The sequence below is a fragment of the Microplitis mediator genome, chromosome 5 (genome assembly GCF_029852145.1).
Source record: "Microplitis mediator isolate UGA2020A chromosome 5, iyMicMedi2.1, whole genome shotgun sequence".
In the NCBI taxonomy this organism is placed as follows: Eukaryota; Metazoa; Arthropoda; class Insecta; order Hymenoptera; family Braconidae; genus Microplitis; species Microplitis mediator.
In genome coordinates this window covers 21188571-21209760 of record NC_079973.1, presented here as the reverse complement: position 1 = coordinate 21209760, position 21190 = coordinate 21188571, and the positions used below count along the sequence as shown (strand labels likewise).

The 21190-nt window shown below is 33.5% G+C and overlaps 1 protein-coding gene and 1 long non-coding RNA gene across 15 annotated transcripts in view; one reads left to right on the top strand and one right to left on the bottom strand.

The window, feature by feature from the left end:
* LOC130667874 (uncharacterized) overlaps positions 1-16166 on the bottom strand; it is a 268882-nt gene extending 252716 nt beyond the window's left edge. For both annotated transcript variants that reach the window (XR_008989912.1, XR_008989914.1), the window contains exon 1: positions 16152-16166. This is a non-coding gene — a long non-coding RNA (uncharacterized LOC130667874). The remainder of the gene's footprint in view (positions 1-16151) is intronic.
* Positions 4296-21190, top strand: part of LOC130667868 (broad-complex core protein) — a 60207-nt gene continuing 43312 nt past the window's right edge. For 9 of the 13 annotated variants that reach the window (XM_057469753.1, XM_057469758.1, XM_057469756.1 and 6 more), the window contains exons 1-4: positions 4296-5061; positions 18335-18536; positions 19362-19553; positions 20030-20615. In XM_057469753.1, coding sequence (XP_057325736.1) covers positions 18351-18536; positions 19362-19553; positions 20030-20615 — 964 coding nt within the window. In that variant the 5' untranslated portion in view covers positions 4296-5061; positions 18335-18350. Of the gene's footprint in view, positions 5062-15617; positions 15773-16523; positions 17553-18150; positions 18241-18334; positions 18537-19361; positions 19554-20029; positions 20616-21190 lie in introns of those variants that run through there. The other 4 variants (XM_057469749.1, XM_057469750.1, XM_057469747.1 and 1 more) reach the window with 4 other exon arrangements.

Here is a 21190-nt window from a genome sequence, read left to right as displayed (position 1 = left end):
AGAAGATAGAACTGCTGTTCTTGCATCGACTCAACAACGCTTTTTGTATTAAGTTGAATTTTATAATAAACCTCTGTGAGGAACCCAACAATAGTACGATTAATAAAAATAATGATAATGATAACGATGACGTTAGGACATACAAGGATGATTAGAATAGTTCAGTGACCAGAAAATAAAAATATTTAATCGTTGATTCATATTCTGCATGTGCAATACATATTACTGAGAATAAAACTTTCCCATTTCTATTTTTATCACGGACACGTCTAGCTAAAGTAAAGAGAACGAAAGAATAAGTCCGGAGTACGGTATGTATATATTATACATATATATATATATATATATATATATATATATATATATATATATATATATAATGTTATATATCTCATACTCGGCGTACACTGCAATCTTATCTTGTTTAAACTTGTGTATAATAAACTTGTGGTATGTGTGGTTGCACTTGACGACTAGAAAAAAATGAGTTACACTCTTAGTGCTACATTATATTTTAAATAAAATTCCCTTAGTTTTTTAATTAATTCAATTTTTTTTTTAAATTAATTAATTAATTAATTTTTTGATCAATAATTAAATGAAACGCGCAAGTAACTCGAGACTGACAGTCAACAATAAACATTTAAATTTGTGTACTTGCTCGACAATGACTTGACTCTCGATTTACTTTACGACGAAATCGATGCTGGAGATTTAACCCTAGGGTGGAATATCAATAAGTATAAAAAAGTACGAAATAAAGGGTGAAAAAAATTCTTAGACTAAATTTTTTCGACTCCAGTGCTCAATAATTTTTCATCTGATGTTCGAAATACTTTTTTTTCTTTTTTAGGTAATCATTTATTATTCAAGTATTAATAATAAATGAAATATATAAAAATTTTATCTCGAGTTTTTTTTATTCAATTAGTAGAAATAATATGGGACATGTAACTCATTAAAAGGAACCTTTTAACCCATATAACTCAGCAATGAATAGTAAAATAAACTCTCGATGTAATAAAATTATTAATAAAAAGCTTTCAGACGTTTTGCAATAAATTATTACCTACTCCAAAAGTACTTTATTTTAAAATCAAATCAATAAATTATTGTACATAAGAAATACAAAATTTGTTACATTTGATAACACATAACAAAAACGATTATTTTTTAATTTTAATGGACATTTTTGTTTATCACCGATTATAAGTGCGATTAATTGTCAATTGATTAATTCAAGACAGCAAACAATCTTAATTATCATTGTTTTTTTTTTATTTTTTTGGAAATTTTCAATTAAAATCCACAGGGTGCACACAAAGTACATGGTGTGAGAGAATATGCGACGTAATTCAGTGATATTTTCTAATTAAGGACAAACTAACGGACGGTCAGCAATGACCTGAGAGATAATAATTGGTTCAAAGACTCAGTAGCCTGTTGAATGCTGCTGCGGCTGCTGTTATATATTATGGTATGGTGAAGCTTGAAGTGAAGCAAGTAAGCAACCAACCAACCAAGCTTTTGCTATCATAACGGTATTCTGTTTCTTATTTGGAAAGTCCTTCGATTTATTTTTTTGCCCTCTGATCTGTTACAATGTCAGTACTTTTACATGCACACACACATACACACATGCGCGCGCGCGCATATATATATATATATATATATATATATATATATATATATATATATTTATTTATTTATTTATATATATATATCAATACTTTATGAAATATTTTATCTCAGCTTGAGTTATTAATTTCATCTCTTGAAAGTAATTCGATTAATTTTTTATTCTCCAATCAACTTCAATGTACAGGTATTTATTTAACAAATATATATAATTTAGAGTATTTAAGAGTACTCGAAATAACTATTTCACTTAGTAGATACTGCCTCTAATTTCATCTCAGTGTGATTCACATAACTGTCATCAATTACTATTGATTATTTGTAATAACAAAATTATGTTCACGTAAAATTTTCGCCACGTCGGTTTAATTTAATTAAAGTATATTTTTGCCAAAGATGATGCATGATAAAATTTTAAATATTTATATGACCTGAGTATATTAAGACACACTTGATGTAACCATTAAAATAGACGAATATTTTTTGGTACTATAAATTTAAATATTTTGTGAGATTTAAATCAATGAATGAATACCGAGTATTCTTTATAAGCGTCAAAGGTATAAAAGTAGATATTTTATTAATTGAAACCATACGAAAATCTATATCCAATAATTCAAATGATGTACAAGATTCTCTCTCTCTCTCCCTCGGTTGATATAAATATACATATATCAGCATCAGATATAATTGCATAAATTTAGATGACCCATATCCTGAATTTTAAATTGAGACAAAAACCTATAATCTATCCACCAACTGTAGTATCACAGCAACAATTCGTCATTCAAATAATTATCGATCTCATGTCCTTGAGCTCCTGACTCTTTAGTATTCCAGCCAATCTTTAATCGGTTAAATTATCAAACAAACTTATTAAATCTCGATGAATCGGCGAATAAAACAAAACTTTGTCCCTTTGGAATTCAAATTTTTTTGAGGACCGAAAAAAAATTTGAAACGCAAGAAAAATCAGTGAGCGAAAAAGCGGACACGGAAGATGACTGCAAGGTCCAGCGAGCGTTTGTCAGCATCGAGGAGCTCTTATATAGATATATTATACAAAGAGAGTTTAAAAATCGTCGGGACTATTCGATGCGGAGTTAACTGTACATAAGTTTTGGCTGTGCACAGGCTAAATGTCGGGCCAAGTGAAGCAGCGTGCGGGGCACGGCGGGTGAAAGAATAAAAGAAGACAGAAGAGTGGCAGTATATGTAGGAGGTGGTGGTGGTGATGGTCGTGACGGTGAAGCGGGCGCAGGAGGGTGGGATTCGGGTTGCCGGGTTGGAGGTCCAGAGGGGCCGGGGACGCACACAAACTAAACCAAATGCGGTGGTAGGAGTTCGCGGGGTGATTCGCGGGCATTTGGACTGTGCGCGGGGTCAGAGGAAAGAGAGTAGTACAGCGATGAGTGTGTAGTGGCAGTAGAATTCGCAGCAGCAGCAGCAACAGCAACAGCAGCAGCAGGAGTATCATACAGTTGATGGGGAAAAGTATAGTCAGTGGTGTATAGGCGAGGTAGAGAGGGACCACATCGTTTGGGGAGGCCCAGGAGGCCGAGTGGGGCGCTGAAGAATTGCCGAGGACTATCAGGGACAGAGGGGTGTTGTCAGATAAATTGGTGGGGGCTGTCGCCCCTTATGTCCCGTTTGCTATTCCTCCCTCCTTGTAATATACTAATACTACTACTACTACTGCTACAGAACTTCTGGTGCGCCCTCCGCCAGCAAAGCACTCTCCCCTCTATATCAACTTTAACCGCTCTCGCGGTCCTCTTTTTTCATTTTTTACAACATCCAGCCGTCTCGCTCGCACTCTGGTGGTTCCTATGAATTTTGCGACACTCAATAAAAAGTGGTTCCACGAGGTTAACATTTCGGTAACTATACCTCCTCGCCTAACCAACCAGCCAGCCAGCCAGCCAGCCAACCAACCAACCAACCAACTAACAAACACACACACACATCCCCAAAACTATACACAAAAATTGTGTGCTGATGCACATGCTGTCGCACACGCACTCAATTCGCTTGCCCACTATTTAACTCACTCATTTTTCGTATACAATCGGGCATCGACACACACACACACACACACACATGTATTACAGTTCCACTACTACAATTACTACTAATGTACTACTGAGACTTATATTATGTGCACATGTGAGTGTAGTGTATAGACATAGAGAGACAGACAGACAAACAAGCCACACATTTTTATATTTAACACGGATATACACGCACGTATAGACAAATACACATACACTGTAGCCGAAAAAAAGTGCATGGGAGAGGCGCAGCAAACCGAACCGCGCGCGAATCAAGTGCTTTGGCCAGTCGCGTTCCCAATCACTCTACGACTAGGTAGTCTCGGTGTCCAAAGACTGCTAGTGTGTCGTCATCTCTCATCGTCCACGACATTACACCCTCGAGTTTTTAAATTCATAGCCACCGCGCCACGCACGTTATCGCTCCGGATTATTATTATTCCGATACGCGGGTCTCAATAATACATTTTGTGATTATTAGACTGTTTGCCAAAATTTTACGAAATAGTCTAGTTCTTTCGTTTATAATAAGTATATTAATATTATTATTATTATTTTTAATTATTAATTTTATTGAGTAAGACTTGGTGGTGTTGAAAAAAAAAAAAAAAAAAAAAAAACGTACGTGATATCAAGAGAAAACCACGTGCATAAGTTTTTTCCCGTCAAAGGTGTCGGACTGTCGGAGTCGATATATATGTAATATGTTATTGAACACGAGGGCTGATTCAACAACGTGAGTGGTGATTGTATTGTGCAGACAAGACTGATTATTGTGACGAGACTGTGACACAAACCTAGACCAAATTAAATCGTAAAGAAAAAGTGAGAAAAAAAAATAAATAAATAATTTTGTTTTTTTTTTTATATAAAAAAGTAGTATCGTATGAACATAAAGTACGACGCAAGTGATTGCCATGGACGCAGATCTAAATGCAAGTGATTTGATACTACTAAATGGTATTATTCCGAGGAACTGCGCGTCGGCTTAGAGAGAGCAAATAGAAGAAAGAACCAGCCAACAATATAACATACAACGCACGCGACGAAGAGGACAGCGACGACGAATTAGCCGAGTGAAACGCAGCGGCGAAAGGAGAAGACTGAGACAGTCCGCGGTGGCGGAGGAGGCGGGGGAGGAAGAGCAACGAAGATACGTGCAACCGGAGAGACGTCAAACCAGACGGTGAAAGAAGATAATAATAATATAAAATAAAAAACACAAGATAGAGCAGAGCATATTTATCCGCACACTCACTAAACAACAACATAGACAAAAATAAACCAGAACTACGTCGTCCTTACAACACCGTTGACTCGTCGATTTAGCAAGGACACCGCAGGAATACTTCTCTTTACAACGACGATCAAGGTACGTTCGCACCTGATATTTATATATAAATACATACATGATTATTGTATAAACGAGGTTACTTATTTTATTTTTTTTTTTTTAAAACTCGCGGCCTTCTACCGTCTACTACTATAATAATTCGAGTGCATTAAGTCCTATAGACTTTTTAATTAAACCATTTACTTTATTTTGTTCAATAAAATATACTCAGTCATATATTTATCAATACAATATATTTTCCCAATATCGAAAACAGTAAAATGCTTTTATCATAAAAATATACATATAATATACTATGCGTTTATAATAAAAACGAGCATAATATACATATATATATAAATATATGTAAAACAAAAGTTTGTTTTATTTTACGGACCCCTTCCAAAGGAATTCTTTTTTAGCTGAGCCTGTATGTGAATGTCTAGGATTTTTTAAGTATTAGTACATATATGTATATATATATAGTGATCGTTTCCTTTACTATACTTCTCTTTACTCTCAACTGGCTTGTCTGGTTCACGATCGCATTTGGCCTTCTCTATTCACTTCACTCGGTCTCGGTCTCGGCCTCTACTCTATACTACACTCAGTCTGACTATACCAGACGAGGTACGGTAGGCTTTACATATTATATAGTATTAGTAAACTCGAATGTATGTTTACATATATATATTCTATAGTAGATGTGTATAACACCAGTGAGAGTTACGTATCACACATAGTGTGTAGTAATATACAGGATTGTATTCAGCTGAAACACATTCACAGACTACACATAACAAATCTACATATGTAATCGGATAATGTGTGGGCAAAGCGGCGTTAGTGTGTTAGTAGTGTGTCGAGACGCGGTGCTCGGCTAGAGTCTAGACAAACGCTAGACGAGCTGGATAATATGTCGGTTACGGTTTGCCGCACCACACCAACAACTCGCTACTCCATACTACTACTATATTCTCCACGGGTCTTGCTCCATACCACGCTCGCACGTTATGTTATTCTCTCTCGTGATGCCGCACGTTTACCCAATGATGTAATCGCAAACTTAACCAACGCTTAAATCTATCCTTTTTCGTTAGTCGTGATGCCGGTGCAAATAGTAGATGGCCTCTAGACCAACTATTATTGAGGGAATCGAGGAGACTGTACAGTCCTCGTCAAAAACTATTTTTTTTATTTTAATTATCTGACACTTTTTTATAGTTTGTACGATTTCTTGTCAAATACTTTAGCTATTGATTGATGTATTTATTTATCTAAATTATTATGGTCCTGAAGTTAGCAGACAATTAAAAATTTTTAGATATTTTTTTCAACAAATTAATGACATAAAAAAAAAAAACTAAAAATATGCATGTGGAGAAAATTTAAAAAACTCAAAGTGCAAATTTTTTAAGTTGTTTTTTTTTTATAATTTATTGGTTCTAAAAAAATCCAAAAATTGTTAGACGTCGGCTAACTTATGATACTGAAGTTAGCAGACGTCTAATAATTTTTGGATTTTATTTTAGACAGTAAATAATAAAAAAAAAAAATTTGAAAAAATTGCACTTGTAGTTTTTTAAATTTTCTACATGTGCATATTTTTATATTTGTTTTTTTCCTGATTGATTCGTTGAAAAAAAAATCCGAAAATTTTTAATCATCCGCTAACTTCAGAATCATGCTAACTTCAGTATCATACATTACTGTATAAAAAAAAATTATCTATTGAAACTATTGAAAAAAAAAAAAAAAAACTGATAAGTAAAATAATTTTTTTGCGTATGGAATTATTATTCGTACGGTTAATTTTGATAATTCGAAAATAAATTATCGTTTATTTCAACATTTATAATTCATGTTAAATAACATCTTTTAATTTTTGTTACTATTTTTTTTTGTCTGCCTATTACTTGCGATAATTATTATAGCCGAATCACAATGACCTTTTCGCAAGTGTCATTCCGCGATTTTATATAAAACTAACTCATATATTTTTTCTAGAGATAGTAAAAGTACGTCGTATATAATTAACTTTATTACGCAATAATTGAGATAAAAAAAATTTGGTTTTCGTGATGCATAGATTCATAAATAAATATTTTGTTTAATTGCATGGCAATTTATGAAATTTGTCTACAGCTCAAAATTTCGGCGCATCGAATTTTGATGTATTGGCGAAGTAAACGAGGGAGATGGGATTGGAAATTGATAATTAGTGTTAGTGGGAGAAAATAAACGATAGTGATAAAGCTAAAGCACGTAGAGTACACTAGAGAGAGGTAGAAGGGAGAAAGGATCAGAGTTGAGAGAAATACGAGTACAAGTAGAGATAGAGATAAAGATAGAAACGTTATCGTACTTGAAATAGCCAGAGACTGAGAGTATAGAGAGCACTATCTTTTTACTGTCGCTCCAATAAACGGTACAAATAATTCAGGCGATTATCCATTGCAGTCTTGTTTTTTTGTTATTTCGCTGTATACATATATATATTGATATTATTTATTTATTTGTAATCTTTTTTTACCATTTCCCGTTTTACATTTAGAGAATAGGGTGAAGAAGAGCGCATAGTCATGGTGCAGCGTGAAAATGTACATAGCATTATAAATAGAGATTTGTGCCAAGAGAATTTATGCGAGAGGGAAAATAAAAATAGTTCAAACTCTTCCAATGCTCTTTATATATATGTACATTTATGAATACTACACTCGAACCGTTTGCGCGTATGCTACTTTAGTTTATCTCTTTCTAAAATAAAAAAAAAATTATTTGCGCGTTCTCGTTCTTTCCCGCTTCAAACGACGTCTCTGTTATGGACTCTTACTCTGTCAGCGCGCTCTCTACTCTCTTGAAAGTCAAGCCGAAGCTATCGTAATCGTGGGATGTTGTATGTATGTGTGGAGTTTTAAACTGTGGATGTTTAACATGTGTGTATAGTTGTGTAGAAGAGATGCCACGCGGGAAGTAAGAGAAGGAAAAGAAGAGAGGGAGCGTTAAGGCGGGTTGCCAGTAACGCGGTATGCAAAGCGAATCCTTGAACGTGAGTTTCAAGTAGAACAACGTTAAGGATTTTACTCCATGGAGATACATCTGATCATATAAAGTTTTTATCTTTATGTCGATTTTATCATGTCTTTAAATAGTTGCTATTTTTTTATACAAAAAATTTGTTATTTTTAAAAATAATTGCGAAAAGACAAAATTGTAGGAAAGATATTCCTATCATGTAAGAATTATTCTTATGTGTACATATACTGTCAAAAATTAGCGGAGGGAACTCGGAGTAAGTCCAAAGGGAGTTCATTTTAATATCAAAATTCTGAATCAGAGTGAATGCAGATTTAAATAAAATCCTGATCACTCTGCTAAAAAAACTCCTTATTTATTCCATATGCGGATTTTTTTTAAACTCCAGAATTCCCAATGACGGAGTGAATTAAAATCCACAATCACGCCGAATTTTTTAAAGTGTAGTAACGATTTATGATTCTGAAGTTAGCCAACGTCCAATAATTTTTGGACTTTTTTTTTTTTACAATAAATTATAAAAAAAATATTTGAAAAAATTGCACCTATAGTTTATTAAATTTTCTACATGTGCATATTTTTAGTTTTATTTTTTTGTTAAATTAAGTCGTTGAAAACAAAATTCGAAAATTTGTAACTGTCTGCTAACTTCAGGATCATAACGATTTTAATAATTTTTGTCCCGTATATAAAAAAAATAATGAACGTTTAATAAAATTTTTTGAAAATAATTTTTTAAAATACTTGCTCAATTTTATATATGTATACTATATATCTATTGACATTAGGTTTTTACGTAAGTTTGTTTTTTCAAGTGTTGAATAAAAAAAAAAAAGTTGCGGTTGACTGCAATTTTTATAGATAGAAATAATTTTTTTATTTGTTTTTAATCCACTTGATATTTATTCACGTTTAATTTAGTTTAAAATAATAAATGATTTATTATTATGATTATTATTAATGCAAAAATAGTGAGACGGTTTTAGAAAGTCTATAAAATTAATATACGTATTTTATTGTCAATATGATAAAATAAATTAAATATGTAAAACGGAAATATCAATTTAATATTTCACTTGTCGTTCTACTTAACCGCTGTAACAATGACGTTTTTGAATTTAAAATTGATTATCTTTAGATATGAAAATATAAGTTTAACATATAAGATATAATTGAATGCTAAAATAGGTGAATAAATTTATTTAAATTAGTAAACTGTGATTTAAAGTTTTAAAGTCCTGTCGATAATCTCAGTAACTGGGTCATCAAATTTTAAGTTTTAAATCTTTAAGTTAATAATTTAATATTTTAATAATTTATTTTGCTAGCCGTATGTAGAGTGTCAAATGTAATATATAATTTTAATATTTTTGATTAGATTAAACGCTTAGTAACTAGATTACGCGACAGCGTTATCTCTGAAATTAGATTCCGACTGGGTGAACATGAACCTATGCTATATTTTGACGGAAGAATGTCGTCAATGAAATATAATTATCGCCATATTAGTATTCGCAGTATAATATACTTATCAATAATTTGTATCACGAGATAAAATTCATAAAATAATTATTAGAAAATAATAATAATATTTAAATAACTTGAGTAAAATAATTCCTGACCTTTGGATTTAATCATATCATTTGATCAACATATAAATCAATATATATCACGATTAATTTAATATGTAAGTATGCTTTGTAAATTTTATTTTTTTTTTTCGTTAAAAAAAAACCGCGACCTTGATTAGCAATAAAGTAAAAAAGTTTAAACTGGTGAATCATCAAAGTCAATTCTCAAAATATTTTCCCATTGCGTTGAATGTTTTCGCAGATTTCGTAACAGTTTGTTTAAAACATTTGTTCTATTAAAGACACTTGCTTCCGAATTCCCCGGAAGACAGGCATATCCTGCGTAGCTTAAGGTTTCAGAGGTCAAGAGTGGCTTGAAAAAGGCTTTACGTGCCAGAGCTTGGGTAAGAAATAATCTAAGGAAATAAAATAAAATAAAATATTCCGCAATGATATAAAAAGAACAAACTGTGACCTCAATTGTCGACAAATAAATTTTTTATGTCATCTACTCTTATATATTTTAGTTATTTTATTCTCATATACAGGTTAATCAATACCTGAATATGTTATTAATGAGAATAATAATAAAAGAAGTGTTTAAATTGCTGTTAATAATTTGAAATTTTATCTTCATACTTATTTTTTGAATTTGATGGATTTTAAAGTTAATTATATACTGAAGTGTATCAATTATTGCGGTTAAAAAATAATAATGTGGAGTGGATAGCAAAATAATTGCAAGTCAAGTATTCTTGAGTATATTTATGCTAACGAACATACGGTTTCTTTTCGGCAGTTCTTTGTTTCACATATTTATACTAATACTATCCATATATATGTATATATAGATGTACATATGTGAGTGTGTATGGCTGAGCTAACATATACAGAAAGATTGAAATTCACATAGACGTAAGCATACCGCAACTAATCCACACCAAGTGGCTTTCTCTGTGTCACTTCCATCCAACGCGAAACGCAGTCGAGGCAGCTGGGTGAGGAAAAAGGAGTAATATAAAACGGGTCCGTGAATTTCGACTGGCAGTTTAACTGTACACAGACATATATATGTACAAATGTATGTGTGTGTAGTAAAGAATAAGAGTAGGAGTGAAAAGGAGTAGAGAATAAAAAAGGAGGAGAAGAAAAGACGAAAGTGCATGAGAATCTCCATGACGCAACCACGAGGTTCAAATCCGGCTGCATCGTCTGTGCCTTCATCTGCTTCGGCAATTAAAAATATATCTCTGACCTATTTTCATTATTTTTAAATTGACGAGGATCAGAATAATACGTTACTAATAATTCCACCAGACTATTTGTCTTGTCTTTACTTCACTTTATTTAATCACATCGTTTTATTTTTTATTATTTTTTTTTATAAACGTGTTGTCAGATAAAATCGGTCAGCGAAAAATAGTACGGTTATATTGTTTTATTATTTATATTATTATTCTTCATTCATATCCACGATAAATCCGACTCTATTTAAATGCTATTTCCTTTTTTTTTTTTCGCCAGCTAATTTAATTTTTCACCGAATTAAAAAATAATTGCATTAGCTGAATGAAAATATCTTTATTTACAATTGCAGAATGATAAATGGAAAAATATAACGGTCGATTAAAAATGGGGATACAAAGTACAAGTAGTTATAAACTGTGTCTAGGCAGACAGTGAAAGGTCTAGTAGTCTGACTAAAATTATCTACATCTACTTATGATTCATAATTTTTCCACTACGTAAGGAAAAGTATTTTTAAAAATAAACTTATTTGCAGTCTTTTCATAAAATAATAATTATTATTGTAATAAAAATATCAAAAGCTCGATTGTTTAAAAATTGACAAAAGAATAATTTGACTTATACTTAAGTTCCTCGTACGCTGAGACTAATTTTTAAATATTATATATTTTTTTTCTATACACGCACATATTTTTTCGCCGTCCGTTTAGCGCTCATGACGATCAAGAGAATAGTCGCTTGTTGTTCCAAACCGTTGGTGGGTTTGCCCGGGGTTCAACGACCGCCAAATGTTTTCGAATGTGAGTATAGTTGCGAGGGTCGGGGCAGAGGGGAGAAGGAAAGAAAAGAACGTGAGAGAGAGCTGCAGAGCCGAAAGGGTGCAGAAAAAGTGAGACGACAGACATCGAGGCATATATATATAAATTTTTAGGGGCACTGGCTTGGTGCAATCGCCGGTTCCTCTTTTATTCCCTCTTTCTATGCCGTATGATGCGTACACTCTTAGACCCGCCCTCACTCTTTTATTTATTTTTTTTTATTATTGTTATTTCTTTTTAGTTATATAGCGGAGTCTATCTTTCTCATGTGCATTCAACTTGCCGAAAATTTGCGTGCACGCTGCATTTTGCGTATTATATTACCATGCGGTATCAAGGTGTATACGCGTACCAGCCAAAAAATATGGATGTATATATACATTTTTTTTTAGCTGATGCTTATAAGATCAGTCGGGAACTTTAGTTGGCAGGTGTGTTAGGCTAATAAGTCACAGGGGTCGATGTACTTTTTTATTTTTTTTTAAATCACTTTAATCGACTAAATTATTTGTCAATTAAATTTATACTGTTATTATTATTGATAATTTTTTTTTTAATGTTAAAAACTTTTACCGTACGATAATTTTTATTCATACGTGGAATTATATTCGATATTACAGGTTTCTAAAAAGGATCAAAGAGCTTTTAAAAGTTGCAGTTTGTTCAGTTTTACATGAATTGAAATAAAATGCTGCTTGATTCTCTTCTGCAGATTTAGAGTTTAAAAAATGGTGGAATTGAAATGAGAAAAAAAAGTATTTTTGTTAGCTTGATAAATAATATAAAAAAACTAAATGGAGGCAAATGAAAGAGAATTATAGACAAGTCCGGTTTTATTCACTTTTCGCAATAGCAAAACCCTTCATTTTTTTTAGCCCTCGTAGGTTTTTATTGAAAGCTAGCGGGCTGGTGTGAATGAGTCGCGGTGCAGGTGCGAGTGATTCACGCGAGGCAGTAGAAAATCCCTGGCACGGTTCTTTCTCCCTCTATATATTCTCTCAGTGGTGGTTAGCCTTGAACTCGAAGAGCAAAAGCGACGCCCGGTACTCTACATCAAGCGCCGACGTTGTCGCCCATAATATAAAAGGGCTCTGTAAAGAACTACTCGCTCTTTCTAATGTACTTTCTTTTTTTTTCTCCTACACTATACTCTATTTAATTTAAACCTAGATTATTATTTCTCTCCTCCTACATAATCTATTATACTCTTTACGCTCAGATAACTGAAAATAATTAATAACTTCACGTTATTAATTTAGTAATCAAATTTTAATGATTCTCATTCAATAAGTAGAATTTAAAATAAAAAATCACCGCAAGCTTTATGTTAAACGAGCTTCAAGTAATTAACCGCGGGCAAATCAAACATTCAACAATTCCGCGCACGAATGTCTTACTACCTAGAGACAAAGCAAGTATTTTTTATTAACAAGACAACATACATACATTCATGTGGATGAATTACGTACATTGTACGTGTAATGTTCCGTTTTATCTGTCTTCAAGGACAGTTTAAGTTGAATCACCGGACGTCTCACGCGACATAGAAAACATCCTAATTGCGTGCACTTGAAAATGCATTTCACCGGCTTCGAACATTAAATAATAATTTTTTTTTTCTTTTTTCCCATTAATAATAAGAAAATTCTATTCATCCGATTAAATATGTAAGGGCATATTTCATGGTCAATGACCTCCATAACCCATGCCACGTATGTTTGTGTTCTCCCTCAATAATCAAAGGGTGTGAGGTTTAATTGACTCCCTTACCCTAATACTAAGCACAATACGGTACTCAGACTAAAAATATTTCGCAGTGACCTAAGCACAGTAAGTGATAAGTAATAACAATTAAATGATATTAAATGTTAACGAAAATAACAGCGAGGACCTAGAGTTATAAGTGTACTTAGGTGTGCGATTATATCATCATGGACCCCCCGTAGAATCCAATCAATAAATATTACAATGGAAGCCACGGCGTGCTTAGAGTGGGGAACATAGAGGAGAGTAAGCAAAAAGTAAAGGAAGAAGGATGTATCTAGCTTGCGTCTAAGACACCGTCTTGGTTGGCAGTTCACCACCCCTATTTCATCTTTCTCTCTCCTGCTTTTGCTTCTGCCCTTCTTTTCATCCGTCCCACCCACCCGGTAACTATTTCTGTCCCTATCTTCGTCGTTTATTCAGTGTATAGCTAACATAGTTGTGCTTCTCTGACTCGGAGTCAACGTCGCAACCTCTACTGCTACTACTGTCTCCTTCTTTATTTTATTCATTTTTTTTTTTTATGGTTTATTTTTCAGGCTTTATCCTTGTTCTGGCCACGCGCGGGTGCCGGCAGAGAGCCGGGAACTTTCTCTTGGTTCTTTCTCTTGCTCGGCGCGCCGGTTGTATTTTACTTTTCTAGTAGCGAATTAAAACCGCGTTCATGCGCAGCCCGCGGAACGGCGTAATGATTTTTTGAGGGGCGAATCGAGTGGGGTCACGATGTGGCAGGAGCGCGATGCCTGAAAGAGGGGAGAGTGTATGAAATAGAAGAGAAAGAATGAAATAGAATGAGAGTTTAAGAGTAATAGGGTGAGAGTGAGAGAGAAAGATGAAAGGGTTGGAGGGCTTAGAAATGAGGGAAAGAGAAAGAGAAAAATAAAGAAAGAGAGTAAAAGAGGGAGTTATAATCGCGCGGTACTGGTGTAGGGCCACAGCGAGATAGAAATGAGAAGAGTTTGGAAACACGGGAGAGTCATTGCTGAAGTGAGACGTGAATAGGCGTAAAGAGGATAAAAGAAACCCTGGCTGCTGCTGTTGTAGAAGTAGTAGTGGGATAGAGAGACAGATTCGTCTCATTAGATCGTACTCTAACTCTCTTTTGCTCTACAATGTACGTATAAATGTATAACTGTATGTCTATATGTATGTATGGGTACGTTTTTCCACGAATAAAGTGAGACGAAAATTTTTTCGAGCCTCCGAGTCAAGTGTGCTCTTTTATACTGTACTCGCTGGGCTTGTGAGAATTGCACAGCAAAGTAGATGAAGTAAATGTGTATAACTTTTGTCGGAGAGAAATAAAAAATATAAAATTAAAGCGCGAGTAAGAAAGATACGGCGAAGCGAAGACAGAGAGAAAGAAAGAAAGAAAAAGATGACGTAGACATTTAAATCTCGACGTATTCAAGAAGAATAAAATGCTTTTAAGTTAGTCTTTGCTTACATCTTGCTTGTAGCCGTTGTTGTATGAAGAACTACCCGCAGTTGTGTCACTACCTCAAGAAAAATTGCTCCTTCAGTATTATATTCGTCTTTGCGATAATTTAAATAGTGGCTACATTTTAAATTGCAAGTCGTTAGCTTTGCGCATTTTCATCTCGTATTTTTTAAAATCGCGATGGGGCGATACAACGTAACAAGTACGTAAGAGAGCCGTGTTATACAGATAAGTTGAGCTTAAATATAAAATAAAAAGATAGAATAAAGAGTGACGGAGTATACATACGTACATATATATGAAAAAAAATATAAAAAAGAGACGGATGCTACCGCACGTTACATTTCCCCCCACCTAGTCTAGTCACTCTTTCTCTTGAGACTCTCTCTTGCTCATATAATACATGAACTCTCTTATTCTTTTACTCTCTGTACTATACTTCCATCAGAAAAGTCCCCTCGCGCTTTACTCGTATCGCCCGTTCGCTCGCTTACTTGCTATACTACTCTCTCGGGTCGGGTCGGGTGTAGTACCATATACTCTCACTACACTCGAAAAAAACTTTCTATCTCTCATTTAACTCACTTACTTTCTCTCTCTGCGTACGCACTATTTTTTAGTCCGTACTTATTACGACAGATGTCTCATGCGCCGATAAAGAATAACGCCGTGGACCCGTACCGGTGTGGGTGTTAGTAGTAGTAGTCCTAACTCGGTTCACCAGCTCTCGCAACGTAACGTCGTGCTGCTGCTTAGCTGCTGATACTCTGCTGTCTAGTATAACATCCACTCCCTACCTCTTTCTACATACTCTTTGTCGTCGTATATATTATTTTATACTCTGCTCTACATCTACATACATCTAATACACGGTATTATATCGCCACGCAAGATTTACTTTTTTAATTCGTCCACGTCTTTCTCTTTATTAAGCCGTACCTCGTTCCACTACTGCCTCGAAAACATCACACGACTACGGCAAAATCAACTGTTCTATTCGTAAATCCTGTTTTTTTTATTCTTTAACTTCTATTTGACTAAAACTATTCAGTCTACGTCTTTTTGACGACGCGAAACGACACCCTCGCTATTCGCAACGCCTGGGGCTCGCAAATCGCAATGTTAGTCTCTCATTTAATCCCACTTTATTGCATTACATTAGCTCTTACTTTGTTAAATTATATTCACTTATACTATACTATTAATAGTTATATTAATAATAATCACAATATATATTAATTTAATACTCACTCAACGGTACATTTTTTCTTTCACTACGCGGACAATAAGCGTTCGAATAGACTGTCAATTAATTAACGTACTGCCTGAAACAAAAAAAAAAATTTTTTTTTCAAAACATCAAAATAGATAAAAAAAAATTAACACAAACGTAAGGCGATTTAAACACAACCGTCACAAATACAAATCGCGATGAGATAAAAAAAAATGAGACCAATTAATGCGGACTACAAAGTCGCGATTACGCGCGAATCTGTCAGGTGTTTGTGTTTAAAAAAAAATTACACTCGTGCTTTAATAAGTAATAAATAATATTATATACATATATTGAAAAAAAAAAAAAATACAGCCGACGGTATTTTTATTCTCTATCTAATCTTCGCCATTCATTCGATTTATTCGCTCGTACATCAATCGCGTATTATATTTTTCTACTTATGATTTGCGCGCTACTATTTTATTAAATTTTAAAAATCTTAAAAAAAAAAATCCTTAATATTTTTTGGTCATGTCATTAAATTCATTAGCCTGTTTGGCGTTCGTTTAAAAAGTCGTCTGTGTAAGTGCGACGTATTGGATTTACTCGCGTAATTTCGTGGTCTTTCGTGTGGCTTCGTGTGGATCCTCGATGCTCAGCTATAAGCGGGAAGGTCGTCGACGACGACGTAGACGTCGACGTTGTTGTAGTTTCGGCTGTGACGTTTAGTTTCGGGGGTTAGTTCTGCCGGTGTGACTGATGTGAGACATGGGTGGTTGCGCGAGCAGGATACAAACTGTTGGTCGGCCACGCGGTTTATTCATTACTTCTACTACTCGTCTCGCGGCATCGACATCTACTAGTTAACTATCAATGCTTACAATCTACTACAGTTTAACGATATTTTATAATTAATAATTATAGAATAATTATTTCATTATTTTTTAGTGTTAATTTTTTTTTTTTAATTTTAAATATTGGCGCGAAAAGTTTATCGCGTATAAATGTTTAATGCAGTATATTTTTTTGAATTTTGAGTTCAATAAGTGATACGAAAATAGTAAAAGTGGATTAATTAATAAAAAAAAAATTAGTTTGATTGATGTAACGATTTTTTTTGTTTAAATTAGAAACGGAGGAACTTTTAAATAACGGAGCTGTGAAGTGCACTCAATTTTTTTAACAAATGTTAAAATAAGAGACAGTCGATTGTACAATAAGTTATATATTATTAATTTGGTGATAACTCTGAGTGATAGATTAATGTAATGAGGATGAATTTTTTTTTATTGTTAACACTAATAATTATAAAACATAACACTGAATTGACAAGTCGATAATAAGTTAATATATTATTATTATCATAATTAAATATTCATTTTATGTGCAGTGAAAGTGCCTTCGTAGTTATTTTATAAACTGCACAAGTATTTGAGGTATCGTATCATTGAATATTTTATGTCTTTTTTTTGTACACATATTTAGACAATTATAAAGTTTAAACTACGCGCAATTATTTGAAATCGCGGTTATAGAGGCTTTTAATTTTTTTCTCAAGTATTTTGATTGATACTGAGTTTTACTTCAATTAATAATTTTTTTTTTTATGAATGAACTTTTTTTTATTTGGTAAAAAAAAGTATTTTTTTTACGTCGATAATATTGTTGACAAAAAAGTTTTAGTTTCCATTGTAACTAAAAAAAAAATTTTAGTTTGCATGCATGTAAGGCATCAATGTGTGAATGTATGAAGACAAGTATGTTTTATGTGTGTATAAGTATATAAATGTATATGCGACATCTAAATTGGCGAATGAAGGTTCAGCCAGTGAATTTATATTTTCAGATTTTTTTTTTTTATCATTTCGCCGAGATAATAGTTATCAGTAGACATTTTGTACTTGCAGTTCTATAAGTAACCGGCCATTTAATCGTATTTTCTGGCTCGGCGCCAGAATGACGACCTAATTTTTTTTCTATACTAGAAAAAATAAAAAAATAAATTATTAAATATAATAAATAATTCTTTAAATTATTTATTTAAAGTTCTTGCGCTTGAAATTTGTACGGAACTAAAAACTCAAAGGACGCGGCGTACGATTTTATTTACCGTTGATTTGAAAAGTAAAAAATTATTTATAACGAAAATAAGTTTTTTATTTATCTGTTAGTTGGTGATTTACGTTAATGTGATTTTTTTTTTTAATTATTGTTGCAGGTGAATAAAAGTAACGATGGTAGATACGCAACACTTTTGTCTGCGATGGAATAATTACCAGAGCAGTATAACGTCGGCATTTGAAAATTTACGCGACGATGAGGACTTTGTAGATGTCACATTGGCCTGCGATGGCAAGAGTCTCAAAGCTCATCGCGTTGTACTCTCTGCCTGCAGCCCATACTTCCGTGAATTGCTCAAGGTTTGTGTTATTTATTAAATAATTTATTAATTATCGTTGCCATTAACGGGGACCACTAGTGTGACCGCCTGAAAAAAAGATGACTTGGGAATTTAAAAAAAAAACTACTGTATGGAATGTCTTAATGTTTTAAGGATATATTTGGAGATATATAATGAATACTAGATAAAATTTTTGGACCAAAAAATTCAAAATTCAGTGAGTTATTCACAATCTCTCAAGGCTCTAAAAAAAAGTCCCCCCACTACTGCAGTGATAGCGACGTCACAGTGCAGGAAATAAAAAAAACCAAAAAGTTTATTAACCTAGAAGGTATTTTCTGTACCATGACCCTCGGGTTAAGAAAAAAAAATAAAATTTAATAAAATGGTGGAGTTTTTAAAAAAAATTTCAAATTTCGCGCGAAAATTTGATGGTTTTTGGCCTGTGAAATTACATTTTTGATTCGATCGGAAAACTGGAGGTTCATGGTACGTAGAAACATATAAAAGAAGCCGCAATTCGAATCAAATCGATCGGATGATTTGTCTTCGAGTTATAACTGCAGCAATTTTTAAAAATGTATTTTCGAGAGCCGCTCTTCAGATGGCTGTAACTCAAAAAAACTATTCGAAATATGCACTAGAAATTGTAGTATGTCATTTTTGAAGCTATAGACTATCGAAATGTACAAAAAAAATATGAATTTTTTCGAAATTTCACACTAGTGGTCCCCCTGAAATGTGAATATTACTAATGATTATCGGTGTCTTATCTCCTGTACTCTCAATTAATAAAATATATATGTACATATATATATTTTATATTTATTTATATGTATGACAGAGTACACCGTGCAAACATCCGGTGATAGTACTTCAGGATGTGGCATTTAGTGATTTACACGCATTAGTTGAGTTCATTTATCACGGGGAAGTTAATGTACATCAGCGATCTCTCAGTAGTTTCCTCAAGACTGCTGAGGTTTTGAGGGTGTCGGGTCTTACACAACAGGCCGATTCAACTGAACGAGATGAGGTAATTAATTTACACACACGCTAAATCCGCTTATTGTATTTATATACTTATTTTTTTCTTGCTATAATTATATCATCTGATCGTGTCCATTTATTCGCTACTGTCATAATTAGATTTTTATATTATTTAATTATATATAAATTAATAATTTTTGATTATACCCGTCTAACTATCACTGTACGTGATTACGTATAATTATATTTTTGGCTAATAAATGATATATTGATCCAGGCCCCTCTTAATCACTTAATTTTTCGAGATTGTCATAGGTCACGCAGAAAGTGATAAAAATAATTAATTTTTTAATGGCAGAAATATTTAAATTTTTTATTACTTTCATAGAATTTAATTCAAATTTTTTTTCATTTATTTTATTTTTTTTCGAGGGATAAAGAACAAAAATGATGATGATAGATTTTGTTAGGGTAATAATATTGTTAGAATACTATTTTTATTGTTTGTTCTGTTAAATCCAGTTATCACAAGTGCGTGCATTAGCGGCACGCACAAATCACGTACCACCCCATGATAAGTTGTCGGACGAGGGTTTCCCACGTGGTGGTTCTCCACCTACTCCACACACCCCGACACCAACAACAGTACAACAATTGTTGCGACGTGCACAAATACGTAGGAATGAGAGGCGTACACCTGATGAACATGAGGAGTCTATAAAACGTTCGCGAGTACCTTCACCACCGCTCAACAATAATGACGCGACGCCTACTGATTTTTCTATGGTCAAAAATCATTTATCAGCTAAAGTTCAGGGCAATGGTTTGCATGATGAAAACAGCCGTATTGAGGACAATATTAAGTGCGAGCCACTGGAATTGACTGGAGGAAACGGCGGGACCGGCGGTCACAATGAAGATTCATCCGACTCCGGGGCTGCGGCATCAGATCGACCACCGGCTTCTGCGAGTAGTAATGAACACGACCACGAACCAGAACATCCTTCAACGCCAAACTATTTACCCGATAGCAAATTATTCACATCAACGCCTGGAAGTTTTAATTTCAGTATGGCCGCACTCACAACTGATCACAATCCATTGTCAGGTGAGATTTTTTTTACTTATTCATTTTTACGGCCTCTACGCACAGACCAATTTATGATTTTGTTTATTTTTTTTTAATTAATTCACTACCCGAGTCAAAAAAAAAATTCGAATTTAAGTCTCAAAGTTCTCTATGAGGTTTTTGAGGATCAATTTAGAATTTGGAGACTGACAACAGTGTAGAAAGTTATCCTAGTTTAGTCCTCAAAGTAGTGCGGCTGCCCAATTTCAAAACACAGTAAGTGAAAAATTTTTCAAAATCGATTATTTAGTATTTTCAGTTCCAGTGGAGTCTTGTGAATATGATTCGATGCATATTTCAAAAATTTTATTTTTGTCAGTTACTGTGTTTTGAAATTGGGCAGCCGAGTAGTTACGACCCATTTTACCACTTTGAGGACTAAACTGGAATAACAAAATCTGGATTAGAGCCTCAAAATACTCAAAACATACAGGGATAATTTTATCCGCATTTGAACCTCAGAAGTCTCTTTCGACGTTTTCTCTCCCCTCCCTTTTCTATCTAAAATTTTTAAAAGTCCAAAATATAACTTTTCATTCGTTGAGGATTTTGAG